The 13,985-nt window shown below is 37.9% G+C and overlaps 2 protein-coding genes across 3 annotated transcripts in view; one reads left to right on the top strand and one right to left on the bottom strand.

Moving 5' to 3' along the window:
• The window catches only part of TPP2 (tripeptidyl peptidase 2), a 52,541-nt gene extending 48,720 nt beyond the window's left edge, over positions 1-3,821 (top strand). For both annotated transcript variants that reach the window (XM_036380188.2, XM_036380180.2), the window contains one exon: positions 501-3,821. In XM_036380188.2, coding sequence (XP_036236081.1) covers positions 501-590 — 90 coding nt within the window. In that variant the 3' untranslated portion in view covers positions 591-3,821. The remainder of the gene's footprint in view (positions 1-500) is intronic.
• Positions 1,761-9,872, bottom strand: METTL21C (methyltransferase 21C, AARS1 lysine). Its single transcript, XM_036380200.2, has 5 exons — positions 9,840-9,872; positions 5,835-5,986; positions 4,404-4,546; positions 2,736-2,853; positions 1,761-2,155 (listed from the first exon to the last, which is right to left on the bottom strand). The coding sequence occupies exons 2-5, from the start codon at positions 5,974-5,976 to the stop codon at positions 1,761-1,763; spliced, it is 798 nt and encodes a 265-aa protein (XP_036236093.2). The 5' UTR covers positions 5,977-5,986; positions 9,840-9,872.
• Positions 9,873-13,985: the final 4,113 nt, after the last annotated feature.

The raw sequence follows: 13,985 nt of genomic DNA, 5'->3' as shown, positions 1-13,985 counted from the left end.
TATCCAGGTTTTGTAACTCAGCTTTCATTTGAAACAGTGATTTTTTTTTTCCTTCCTTGTTCTAGAATAGCTTGTTTGTGAGTAACTGTTGTTTTTAGCAGATTTACTTTTTGGAACTTACTTTGGGGCATAAAAGAAGTAGAGACAACTTAGTCCAAGATATCTGCATAAAAATCCCCTTATGTTGCTGTTTTACCACTGGGTGTTTTTTTACTATTATTACTCTTAATTACTGTTCATAGAACTTAATGGAGAATTAATGGGAATTTCTAAGATTAAATTCTTGTGCATTATGTTGAAAGAATGTGGATCATATAGAAGGGGGAGGAGGGGTCCCCCTTTCAGGACTGAGGAAGTCAAAACTTACCAGATCTCTATCTGTTGTCTTTCTGATTATAGACATTTTTAGTGAAGTGTTGATATCAGTGCAGTGTTTGTTTAGATTTAGAGGTTAAAAAGAGTAAGACTCATTTTTTTTAATGTGTGCTTTTTTTCTTCAGCTAATGAAGTTGCTTGGATGGACTCATTGTGCAACTTTCACTGCAAATTGGCTTCCTGTCATGTATCCACCTGATTATTGTGTATTCTAGAGAATCAACAATTGTAAAATTAAAATGATTTTATATGGGACAGGATAGGAAAAGAGAAGTTTGACTTTTTATTCGGACGCATGTTTTCATTACTGAATGCTGATTATTAAATTGTGTGTATTTATCAGTAAGGGCACCTGGGTATGGCTTAATACCTGTTAACCTAACTCCTGTCATCAGGGAGTTTCCTTATTGTGCATCCCATTGCTGGCAATGGATGTGCCAGAACTGCCAACATCAAGGATTTGGAATTAGTTTGGAAGGAATTACTGCATGCATGTTATGTTCTGAATTGTTACTTTGAACTGCAAACCTGTAAAAGTTCTGTATTTTTTATGGCACACTGAATTTTAACATGTTTGATCTTAATTTCAATTGTATGAAGGCCTTAAAGCTACTTCAAGAGTAGCTGAAATCTTACTTATTAGATGAAAATAATGGACACCTGTATTGTTTGCAAGAGTTTACATTTAATGTTTTTGAGAAAAATTCAACCTCTCAAATGGTTACAATGTTTCTCAGAATTGCTGATGCATAGGTACTCTTGTAAATTTTCAAAACTCTTCATTTTGGAGTGATTTCAGGCAAACTCAGAAATCCTGGTGAAGCTGAGTATCAGGACAGGCTGATACATATATAAAAGTGCCAGACAGTTACATGTTGATCAGATATTGTAAAGCTATACATAGATGTTTATTAATGGTAAAAATACAAAACACAGCAGAATAAATGTGCAAAGTTGAAGATCAAAATACCACCATGTTCACTCTGATACTTCAAAAGATTTTTATAATGAATAAAAATACTGAAGCTAAAATTTGTATTGGTTTCTGGATGAGTACCTAAATAAAACTTGCTGAAAGAAAGCAGTTTACAAACAGCAGAGGTTCAGTGTAGCCCAGAAGGTCAATGCTTTCTGTTAAAACCTTCTTACTAACACTGTTCCTTCAGGTGGAGGGGAGTTGGTCAGTTTGAACAGGTCATATTTATCAACCAGAGACAAACTGCTATATCTTTTGCCTTGCTGGGTTTTTTTCTACTTGCAATGCAAAACTTAGATGCAACTGCAACTTTACAACCATAAATGCACAGATGGTGCAACATAATCTTGGAAAGCATTCCAATTTTTGAGGTGCTGCCACTAAATCAAGATCAGTAGTAGTTTTCTCTTTAATTCTTTCTTACTGTGGCTTTAAGCAGCTTGACATTTGATTCTGGAAATTCTGCTAGAATGGTTGTGTTAAATATATTGCAAACTTTTTCCAAAAATTCGTAGTCTGTACTGAATCTGAATTTATTTGCCCATAGTAATACTGTTCCTGGCTTACAAAAGTACACCATTGTTGCTAGCAGGGGGTCCAGAGCTCCATGATGGTACACAACATCAGTTGCCAGTATGAAATCATAATGGTAAGTTGATACAGGAAAGTCTTCATTGAGGCCTTCTCCCCATACCAGTTTTCTCACTTCAGGTTTGTGCATATTCAAGTTCTGTGTATTTCTTGAAATATTATATGAGAGATTTTCAAGAACTTCAGGCAAATCAGTAGCTGTAACATGAGCCCCTAAAGAAGACATGAGTTTGTTAATTCACAGAATCACTAAGGTTGGAAGAGACCTTCAAGATCATCTGTCCAACCATGAACCCAGCACTACCATAATCGCCCCTAAACCATATCCCCAAGTCCCACATCCAGATGCCTCTTGGTTACTTCCAGAGCCAGTGACTCCACCACCTCCCTGGCCAACTTACTCTAAGGATATCTAACCACCCTTTCTGTAAAATAAAAAAAAAGTTTCTAATATAAAATCTGAACTCCCTGGCACAACTTAGGGCTGTTTCCTCTCATCCTTTCACTTGAGACAGGGCAAAATTCATAGTATGTAGTTGAACATGTAAGAAGCTTTATCTACATAACTGGTCCAGCCTCCTGCATAACTAGGGTAATTTAGTTAACAGAACAGCATTTTACAATGATTTTCATTTTAAAAAGCAACAACAACAAAAAAATTTTAAAAAAACCAAAACAAAAAAAACCCCAGTGACAAAGTTTCCTCAACTGTTGGTTCATTGCCTTAAAGTGACAATGGCAGAGCTAGATCATCGTTCACTAGAAATTGAAAAGGAAATACAAATTTACCAACCTAAGATACAGGCCACAATGGAAAGCAAGCCTGTTCCAGCACCAATTTCCAAAACTTTTTTGTCTTTGAGGTTGAATTGTTCTTGATTTGCTTCCAGATACTGAGATAAAGCCAGTGCCTAAAATGGTTAACACATATCCATAAAAGGTAAGAGCTAAGTTGCACAAAAATTCATTAGATGTTTTTATACAAGGGTGTTGTGTTTTTTTAGTGTAATGAGAAACACTGAAGGGTGTAACAAAAATGTAAGATGGGAAGAATTGTGATGTATCCAGTTTTTTTATTATTAAAAAAAACTAAAGCAGTTTATTTTTAGTTTTAAGTTTATGTGATACTGATTTACTACACACTTCTACATGAGTCCTCTGACAGCTCAAGACAGAATCATAGCATAAGCTGAGTTGGAAGGGACCCACAAGGATAGGCAGTGTTAAGATGTGAAACATAGAGTCAGAGCAGCAAAGTTTAACAATATGTAAGTAATGTTCTGGTTTATTATGTATGTTATGCTATACTATCACTATCATACAGTAACTTTAGGCTTCAGCAGAGATTTTTGAAAAACTTTTTTTTTGTTTCAATTTTTTTAGCAAAGAAAATATTGAAAATTGGTTATTTACAAACTTGATGCTTGTTTATTGATAATAGTATAACCTTTGGAAAAAAACAAAAAGATCACTGTATTAAAATATTAGGCCTTTGTAAAGATTTTGTCAGCAGAATATAAGTGGGCTGTTTATTAACAAGATAAACTGATGCCAAAGAAACTGTCTTCCCCCTTTTACTTCTCTTTAGAATTGTGTTACTGTTTTAACTCTTGTGCTTTTCATAATGCAACACTGTCTACCTGCTCTGGGAAAGCTGACAGCTAATGAATCACCAGTCCAATTTGTGCAACCTCTCAATTTTCTTGGAGAGTTTTACCATCTGCATTCTGACACTTGATTAATGTGCGAATTGATGATCTGACATTTCAGAATAAGATCCTGTTTCACCCACCCATATGCTCTCTCTCTATTGTTTTGAAATTGTCTGCCATTTTCTTGTGAGCTTTTTAAATAAATGTGGATCTGAACAATTTTGAAATCCTGATTTTCTTGTCTTTATCAGTTGACTCTCTTCCCTCAAAGGCGGTTTTCTTAGTCTGCATAAAATTCTGTTTCTAAGAGTAGGAGAGGCAGAGACTGAAGAACTGCTTACAAGTATGATTTTTCCATACTGTAATGAAACTGTTCTAGCCTTTTCTTTAAAAGAAGCATATTTAGTAATTTTAACATCCTTTATTCAATCTCTCAGAGTTTTCATTTTCAGCCTCCTTTTAGTACTGCTGATTACTTACTTACCAGCAGTGACTGGTTGGAAGCATGGAGGAAGCTGAATGTTTCTTCCTAAGTTCCCTTACTAAATTTTTTTTTCAATCCCTACATTTGATGTACAAATGCTTTGGTGCCATAGTCCTTTTGGCATGAACTGGCAAATGAAGTCCTTCAGCAGAAAGCTCTGCCTTAGGGTAGAGGCAGAGCTTTCTGCTGAAGGACTTCGTTCTGCATAGGGAAACTTCCATTGTCAGAAGTGTCATCTAAGAAAGCTTCCTTAATATTTGTGTGCTGCTGTGCTGGTTTGCTCTTGTGTCCCGTGAGCTTTCTGCATGTGGTCTTGTGTACTTACCCCTGGCCATACCACAGCTCCAAAGTGTTCTATGGACTCCTGAATGACAATCTGGTGGCCAACGTATGTATAGTGCTCCTTATCAAAGTAGTGTGAAACTCTAGGAACCCAGTTCTGCAGTATTTTAAGAGTTACTGGTGAGCCTGTGAGAGAAAAGTTGAAATTTCATGGGTGTATGTGAAACTTGTTAAACGGTAAAAAGTATTTTACAAAAACAGTGTGTGAGCACGTGGACTAGAAGAGCTTTCAGGACATTGGTCTTGAATCATCAAATTGTTAAGGTTGGGAAAGATCTGGAAGATCATTAAATCATGGCATTAACCAAACCAGCACTATGTTCATTGCTAAAACCTCCCCAAATGCCACATCTACAGATCTTTTGAGCACTTCTGTGGGTGGTGATCCCTGAGCAGCCTGTTCCAATGCCTGACCACCCCTTCAGTGAAAAGTAGTTGCTGTCCAAAACCAGACAGTCTGAGTGGCCAGGGGGTGAAAGGAGCAATGGTCATTTCCTGCCATTCTAGGTATTCACATGAGCAATTTAGAAAGAGAAATGAGCCTTTTAGGAAAACCTACCAATTCAAATATAAAACTCTACTAATGATAGCTGAAAGACTTTCAGGACCAAGGTAGCTTGTATTTTGGTGTTTGTGCTGAAGATTTCATTTGTGAGGCCAGCAGCTCTAGAACAGCAAGCTGCTTTTTACATTAGGATCTACATCCTACATTGAAGAAAACCTGACTCTTTCTTAGTGGTTGTTTTTTAAGCATCCTCCCACGGAAGGAGGGTTGTAAGATGCTTTGTATGTTGGCATACACAATGTAGTTCAGCAAGTCAGTGCTACAGTTGTCCTTGGGTGTCTCATCATGGCAAGGAGGCTCAGATCTGTGCTGAGGCTGTTCCATCTGATCTCACTGAAAACAAGGACACTGTTCTGAATGGCTGGACTTTTGTTGCAAGGATACGCATAGAATTAACTGCCAGGGGAAAATTTACTCTGCTCTGGATTGCAGGGATTTTTAACTGATGCCTGCCTAGAATCCTTAGTAGCTGTTGGAGCAGTTTAGCCTGTTAAAATCTGTAATAACATGGCTTTAACAGTGCCAGCCCGATTAATGCATATTATAAACGCATCTCTTTTGTAAGAGATTTTAGCTGAGAAATAATTCTTAGATGTCTAAATAAAATCAAGAGACCTTTTAAAATATATTTCTTAATTATGGAGATAGAGGGGTATTTCTTGTAGGTTTGATCTGATAATATATGCAAGCATAAGGGGACATAATGGGGGAAATTAAAGGTATATAAAGATATAAAGGGATATCAAAGGAAAAGTTGCATGATAATATCTGCTATTTGAAGACTGACAAAAATCAAAGTATGATATGCTAGCATGCCATGGCAATTGCAGTATTTAAATTGGACTAAACCTCTTTCAGATTCTGCATGCTCAGAGCTGCAAGTGCAGTTTTCAGAGTCGTACTGCTCTTCACATGTTTCTTCTTCCTTGGATTGGCAGTCCATTGTTCTTTGAATTTTGTTGGGAAATGGTGGCTGCTGTGCAGAAATCATGGCAAGAGAGCTGAAACAGAAGGGAAGAAATAATGTTATAAAATCTTGAAGGCACTCTCTTCATATGGAATATATCTGGATAAAGACAGTAAGTAGTTTAGGTGGCCTTTGGTGGCCTTTTGGAGTTTTTTTCAGTGATGGATTGAAGAAGTGGGATTAGATGGGACATCTCCACTCCACTGGGTGGTACAAGCTGTTTCTGGGAATGTAGTAATGCTGTCAGAATTTTTCTTCTCTCTCATTTATCATTTTTATCATTGTGTTTTTTTTATCATTTATGCAGAAGCTTAGAATTATGTCACTGAATTGATACCTCTAGTCAGCCTGAAAATTGAGCTACTCTTATAAATTGAAGCAATAGCTGAGGAAGATAACTGTCTTTTAATATCTGTGACTTTTTATCTGTGTAATTTGCTATTTTCAAAAAATTTGGGACTTATGATTCCAGAGATAAAACTGTTTCATTTGCTGCAGTCAGTGCTCTTGATTTTGTCTCCTTGCATAGAGTTGCCTTCTTTTCCCTGTCTTTTCCTGTAGAACAGCTCACCCAATTACACTGAAATGCAATGAACTGCAGAATACCCAGATGGCAGTCAGGAAATCATTGCTGTGAGAAGATTGAATCCTTAAGGGTTTTGGATAACTCTCCCTGTGCATCCCCAGGGTACAGGGCAGCACCTAATCTAAGAAGGAATTGATTGATGCCAGCCAGCATCAATAAAAGCAAGAACAGAACTTAATATAGATTTGCTTGGAGAGACAGGTCAGTGAAATTCTTTGCTTGACTAGAGTTTTCTTCAGTAAAGAAATGCATGTATCTGTGAGTGTGTGAAAATCAGATCTAGAGATATAGGTTAGATCTAGATTAGATACAGAAATAGATATATCACAGGCACATCTATATTTAAAGAGCAAACCGTTCATAACTTCTGGCTCTGGCCAGAGGCTGTACATGTTCACTTTTCCCCCATAACATAGTGGCTGGAGTGAGCTGTGTTTTTATCCATGATAAAAACATTTGTCCACTCTGCTCATTTTTGAGACTGCATATTTGCTCTCTCCAGCCACAGGCACTGCAAAGTGTTGTATCATTTGAGTTGCATCATACTGCAGGAGGCTGTTTTACATATCCTCACTGGAAGGGGTAAATCTCTAGCAGTGGCCAAGATGTTTAGCAATGCCTGCAGGTATTTTTTAAGGAGCAGTGTGACTGCTGACTTATGTGAGTGATTTAATTTGCACATGATATTGACACCATTGCAATTCTACTGATACCTGATATATTCCTTATTCCTGCTCTGTTTACTCACAAGGACAGGATTTCTGTTCTAATTCCTCTGAAACTGTATTTGTTCCATCTTGGCAGTGATTTTGTACTGCAAGAGAAGAGTGTTTTAAAGTGCTTTAAATTGATTTCTGCACCTTTTTTTTTCTTCAGAGGGCCTCCATCTGGCTAGTAACAAGATCTGGCTTTCCCCTGTGATGTGTGATTTGAGGTAAGATGAAGGTAGGTAACAGACTGAAGTTAATGGTGCAGTCACTGCATTCCCTGACATGAGGAAGTGCATCCATGTTCACTTTCCACATATCACAGTGTGCCTCCTTCCAACAGCAGTGTTTTTTTCATTTAATCAAAAGTAGGCTTCTGGATTTGAGCAATGTCTCCTTTTCATGCCTTAAGCTAGAATAAAATCTGCTCATGTTTGAATGCTTTAGGAAATCTCTGTGAAAAATATTTTCAGACTTGTGCAATTGGGAGGGTACATAATGAAAAGAGAACAATCTGTCAGAACTGGTGATGGCTACAGCCAGAAGACATTTGGTTGAAGACACAGTTTTCTGAACATTTTATGTTGAAACCTGCAGAGCAATACATTCTCATATTTGGGGATTTGGGGGTGAGTGTTTGTTTTGGTGGTGTTTGTAAGGCTCTTGTAGCCTTACAAAAATGATTTGTGCTATTTAAGTGAAAAAAACTGATAAAAAAACTTTTTAATCCTGAAATTAAAAAGCAGGAGAAAACTTTACCTTGTCCAGTACTCTACTATGTATAAAACCAGAAGGCTTGTTTAATAATAAACTGTTAGTTTGGGTAGAAAGTCATCCCACTGTATTTTTTTCCTTGCTTAAGCAACCTCTTACTACAACAGGCCAAAATTTCAGTTGGCTGTGGGTGGCAGTGAATTCCAGAAAATAGCTTGGAAGCATGTTTGATAGATACAAATTTGTTGATCAGCTATTAAGGACCTGCAGCAAATAAAATTCCATCTCTGATCCTGATATATATGTATACCTTATTTATCACTTATTCAGACTGAGCTCTAACTTGATTAGACATGTTACATTTTCAAAATAAAAATTGTTATGCTTTCCCTCACTTTGTTCTTTGAGTTCCCCTAAAATGGGAGTCTGCTTAAATATTTATAAAGAAACCTTGCTGGTTTTACTAAATTCATTAAAATGATCAGGAGGCCTAAAATCCACACTAGTGGTTACCCTGCTGCTGGTGTGGTCATTAAGCCCATAAGTTGCCTGAGCTCCTAGGTGGTGATTTGGGGGGATAAACACTATGCACTCTATGTTTGTATGTCACCTGACACACTGGGCTCTGGTTTTTGGCTGGAGCTTCTGGATGCTATACCAATATCTTGTAGAGGTGTAGCCTTTGCTAAACAGAAAGGGGTTTATAACTGTGTATATATGTATATATATATATGCATGTTCATTCTACTGCCATAATTATTCAATTACATATTTCATAGGAGTTAAAAGTAAATCTTTTTTTAGCTGCAAACTACAGGACAGTTTTAGTCTTATAAATTCAAGAATTCAAGTATATTAGTGTCGAGGCCTTAATAATGCACAGCTTTATTTGTCATTTTAAATGACAAACTGCTCCTGAAGGCTACAGGCACAAGTGAATATTGAGAGGCTGTTTGCAAATAAGTGGTGTTTGCATTATTGCATTCTCTATGCAATATATGTTCATGTTGCTGCTGTGCTCACAGAATTACAAAAAACCACACTTGTCACTACTTTGACATTTTTCTGATCCATATATTACTAAAAAATATTTATCTCTAAAATAATTTTTGTTTGATAATGTTGCAAGCAAAATCTGTTCTCTTAGAAAATGTTGGCTCTTTCTAAATGTTAGTAGCCAGGTTTTTTCCAAATTAATCTTGTTGGGAAATGATTATCTAATTCTTTCAGAGTTTTTAAACCAGTATTGACTCCATTAATAGTCTTAAGCTGTTGTGAACACAACTTAGAAAATCACTTTGATTTCTTCAGAACCTAAGGAAGAAAGAAGAATTCACAGAACTATATCTATTTGACAATATTACATAAAATTACAAGGTAACACTTAGAGGGAAATTGTAAGATGATGATAAACCTTAAGGTAACAGACCCCTATAAGAATAAACTTTGTGCCTCTTAAGCTGCTGAAATCAATTTCTTGGAAAGAGCTTTTAATATCCAGTTACGTGGCCAAAAAAGAGTAGGTTACTGAGCAGTGCTGTGTCACTGGGTCTTCAGCTGTAAACACAACTCTGCTGAAATGTGTTTCATCTCAGCACAGAGTTGCTGAGTGTAGTCTGTGTTAGTTTAAATATTTGGGCAAAAGCCAATTTCATTTGCTCACATGTGCAGTCTGTTCTTTGCAAGATCAGGTTTAATCATACTTCTACCATACATTAACATCTGCTTTAGAGCTCATGCAATTTTCTCATGTTACCATGAACTAAATTTAAAAAAATAAACACCAGCAACACAAATGCTAGGAAACAAATGAAATCTCAATGTTAGGAACATCACTATAGTAAATTTATGTGATATTTGAATCTACAAGGTAAACGCACCCAAATACCGCAGTGACCGTCACTCCGCACGAAACAGAGAGCTGGAATTGTGTTGGCTCAGAGAGCTGACCTGAAATACAAAAATTCAGACAAAGGTATTTCTGTTATTAGTTAGCAGGTAGCACAAAGGCACATCAGATGAGGTTAGCTGGGCAGCTGTGTGGGTACCTCATGTGATAGAGGGCATGGGAAGTTTCCTGTGGGTGGATGCACGCTCCAGAGGTATTTTATACAGGCGTGCACCTGAAAAGAATAACTTTCCCCTCCAGCCAGTCGGATTGCAAGTTATTTAGAGTAACGTTACCAGGCAGCGCTCAAAGAACTTACACTTACCACGTTACACTTAAGACTTCCACATGTGCAGTACAAAATCAAAAACCCTCTTAGACTTTGAAGCCCCAAGCATACAAACCTTTCTCGGCTCCTCCAGACTCTTGTTCTGTTTTTGCAGACGATGCCGTTCCCTGTGCTCGCCTTACGTCAGCGGAGCTGAGCCAAGCCAGCAACTAACTGTGGGCAAACTAGTGCGTAAATTACGAGTGTGGCAACTTGGCAGCAGCCCAAGCACAGGGAAAAGTTCATGAAGCTCCCACTACCAGGAAAAGGTCAGGTCTTCTTGCCCTGCTGAGTGTCTGGCTGGGGAGCTCTGGGTGCCCTCCCTGCCCTGAGTCACAGACAGTGTGGGGAAGTCTCAGTCCTAAGAAAAAAACTTTCTGATCATCACTGCAGGTCATAACCATAGGAAATATTGTATGGACTGAAAGAGGATGAAAAATTAAAATAATGAAAATCCCACTTTTTTCAGAAGATCTTCCAGCTGATTATTTTAAAACAGATGGATGGCATAGATGTTGAAGATGAACCAGATGTGTATTCCTTACACATATCAAAAATTGGAGAGGTTTATATACATTTATTCCTTTGCTGCCTTTCTGCCCTCCCTTCTCCTTCTTTGCAAAGACTCTGCCAAAAAAAATTCAATCCCATTAGAGGACAGAAAAAATTTAAAACTACTTTGAAAGTCATAAAGCTAGAAATAACCCCTGGCTAATTAATGAATGGATGAAGGCTGGCGCAAGAAATGGGGGAGGCAGAGGAAATGTGGATTTTTAACTCAATTTATAGGCATTTTCATTTTGGGGTAAAAAGCTTTTGAATTTAGGTAATACTCTCCTGAAAAGTGGCAAAGTTAAAAAAATGACCCTATTGTGTCACGGCAGCTGTTCCATGTGTGTGCTGCTGCGTGTCTCTAGGAGTCACACCTAAGACAGGAAAAACTTGTCTCCACATTAAAATGCTCACCAGCTTCTTTCTCTGAAATGTGATAGTTAAAATATACTTTTTAATTTATACTTGGAAACTAGTATTATGATATTAACTGTATTAAGTTGATATTGTAAACTTTGCATTCCACAAAGACTCCAGACCTGCCTGACTTTACAAGCAGTGCAAATGAGTGGTCCTGAGGCAGGTGAGTAGCTGTTATTGGAAATGAAGATAGGCTGCTGTTGGAATGACTGCCATGGCTTTTTTTAAGATGTGGTCCTTTTAGCAGGCATGTTCCTGCTGTCATATTTATTGTATTTGTCACCAGGGGTGAATGCAGCTCAGACTGGTGCTGCTGTCAGAGCTCTGTCCTAAGCTTTGGAATGGGACTGATGGTGGATATAAACAGTTTATTTGTTAAATGAAAGCAGAGGAATTGGCTTACTCTGTAATGTGTCTCTTGTAGCAAGGGTGGAAACTGTAGGGACAGTGTTACCAATTATTTACGAATCATGCAGGCCTGGCTTGATTTCTTGTTTACAACTCATGGAGGAATCAACACTGATACTCTGAAATGCAGCTTTTGTTGACATATATTTACTATATACTTTCTATAAATACTTGTTATTCCACACTCAATCTCCAAGTATTTCTTGTTTAACACTGAAAATGACTGTTGTCTGAAGGGGTAGCCCTATGGAATTAAAACTTCTCCAGACTTCTGTGAATGGGCAGGCTGAGGGCAATACAGCCCCTCAGTTCTACGTGTAAAAGGGCATTTTTCAGTTATCAATTCAACATTCCACAAAGCTCTGAATTATTTGGTTGGCTTTTCTGTTTCCCTAAACACTTGTGGGAATTTTGCCATCTAGACCATTGGTGGAAGACAAAATGCAGCAGGCTGCCAAAAGTGATGAAGTAAAGCAAACTTCAAATATTTTTAGAATGTATGTATTTTAATGTGAACTGTGTAGCTTGCATAGGTTTAGGGGCGTGTTAGGTCTGGCAATATGAAACCTAATTAGTAGTATGGGTCTTTTTCCCATTTAGTGCTCTTAAGCTATCAGGAAAGCTGGGAGGAGTATTTTTCCTGACTGTGTCACTGAACTCAGCAGTAGCATTCTCTTCCTTGTACAGGCAGAGTAAAACTATATTCCTATTACTGGATTATACAGTACAGTGTTTCAATTTTAAAACAAATTAAAATGTTCCTCTGCTGTTAATAGTACCAATTACAGCATAAAAGTTATGTAGAACTATCAAAACTTTAAAAGGTTGTGATAAACAGGAATGAAAATGTTACAGTCATTAAACTCATCAGGAGCAAGAAGCCTGCCAGATTTGTGCCAAAGGACAGCAGAGTTACACCAGAAAAGTTAAATTATATTCTTGTCAATTAAATCAATAACCACAGATGAACAGGACAAGATGGCAATTACTCAGAACTCCACAGTGGTATTACCAGCTCCAGACCAAAGTGTGGTGCCTTTATCTAAAAGTAGGCTTGATACCCAAGCAGAGGAAATTGTACAAATGTGAGTTGTATTTCTAAAGGAGTCTTGGAGGCATATAGGGAACAGTGGGGCAAGTCCGACAGTGCTGGTTAAACTGAGAGGAACAGCAGTGCTGGTGATAAATAAGAGGTGCTGTAAAGAAGGTTTTGTGTGTTCGTTGGCAGTGTCTACAAGCATGTCATGAATTGTCCTCCAGTTTACAGAGTACGTGGTTTTCCACAAGCTTTTCATAGGTCACTCACTAAAGATCCCTACAGAAATTGAGTTTTGTTGGGATAAGGGGTTTTATATTTTGTTGTAATAATTCAACAGTAAGGAGACCATAAATGGTCAAGTTTTCAATGACCCAGAAGAACCAGTGCTGCTGAGTGTTTACCTAAAATGTAGTGAAAATAATGTGATGACAATGCAGAATTATTCAAGACAGTGAAAAGAAAAATAAGCTGCAGAGTTCCAGCAGGATCTCTGGCATGTTATGAATGGTGATAATGTGATAAATGAAATTCAGTGCTGACAAGTACCACATAATACACAGTCTCTAACGCGGTAGCACCTAGGAAAGAGATCTTCATGGAGCCAGAGACAGCAATATACCATAGCTATGTACCTGCAAAACCACTTCACTAACCAAAACCACAAAGGGATTGTTGCATTTTTATAAGGAAATGGAAAAAATCCAACCAAACAAAAACTGGAAAAGGAACATTGTTTTTTTCCACTACAGGAATTCAGATATTATCTTATCTTTTCAGTGTGTGCCTCAAATCTTTGATTAAAACTTTCACGGTATTGATTAAAACTTTCATGGCTCCTGCAGGATTTGCTGGAGGGCCTGGGTGACCTGGTGAATGACTGATGAAAAATGGCAAAGTCACACTTCTACAGCAGATTCTCCTCATTCTTACTGCTGGGGACATCTGTCAGCAGCCAGCTAAATGTCTACAGCATGGTCTTGGCATAGTCCACTGAAGTATAAACAACTGCAAGGTGAATTTGTTCTTGGCTGAGATCTCTGACAGGGAAATACCAGTGAAATATCTCACAGGAATTAAGGAATGTTTCTCTAAGAAGATGACAAGGCCAACAGCTCAGCTGAGGTGCCTTTACACAAAAGCAGACAGCATTGGAAACAGACAGGAGGAGTTGGAAGCCACTGTGCTGCTGGAAATCTATGACCTAGCTGCCACTACTGAAACACGGTGAGATGAATCCCATGACTGGAATGCAACTGTCAATGGCTGTTTAGAAGGGACAGGGGAGAAAGGCAAGGTGGTGGGGCTGCCCTCTCCACCAAGAGCTAGATTGAGTGTGGAGAATTGTTTTTTAAGAACAGCCAGCACAGCTGACTGCCAAGGGCAAGTCCTGC

This window comes from Molothrus ater, chromosome 2, assembly GCF_012460135.2.
Source record: "Molothrus ater isolate BHLD 08-10-18 breed brown headed cowbird chromosome 2, BPBGC_Mater_1.1, whole genome shotgun sequence".
Classification (NCBI taxonomy): Eukaryota; Metazoa; Chordata; class Aves; order Passeriformes; family Icteridae; genus Molothrus; species Molothrus ater.
This window is presented reverse-complemented; position numbering and strand designations above follow the sequence as displayed.

What these genes read in the sequence shown, in the direction of transcription:
- METTL21C (XM_036380200.2), bottom strand. Translation starts at nt 5,976, where the DNA reads ATGATTTCTGCACAGCAGCCACCATTTCCCAACAAAATTCAAAGAACA. An exon ending in GCATGCAGAATCTGAAAGAG is followed by an intron (nt 4,547 to 5,834) that starts GTTTAGTCCAAT and finishes TTTCTCTCACAG; the next exon opens with GCTCACCAGTAACTCTTAAA. An exon ending in CATTGTGGCCTGTATCTTAG is followed by an intron (nt 2,156 to 2,735) that starts GTTGGTAAATTT and finishes TGTCTTCTTTAG; the next exon opens with GGGCTCATGTTACAGCTACT.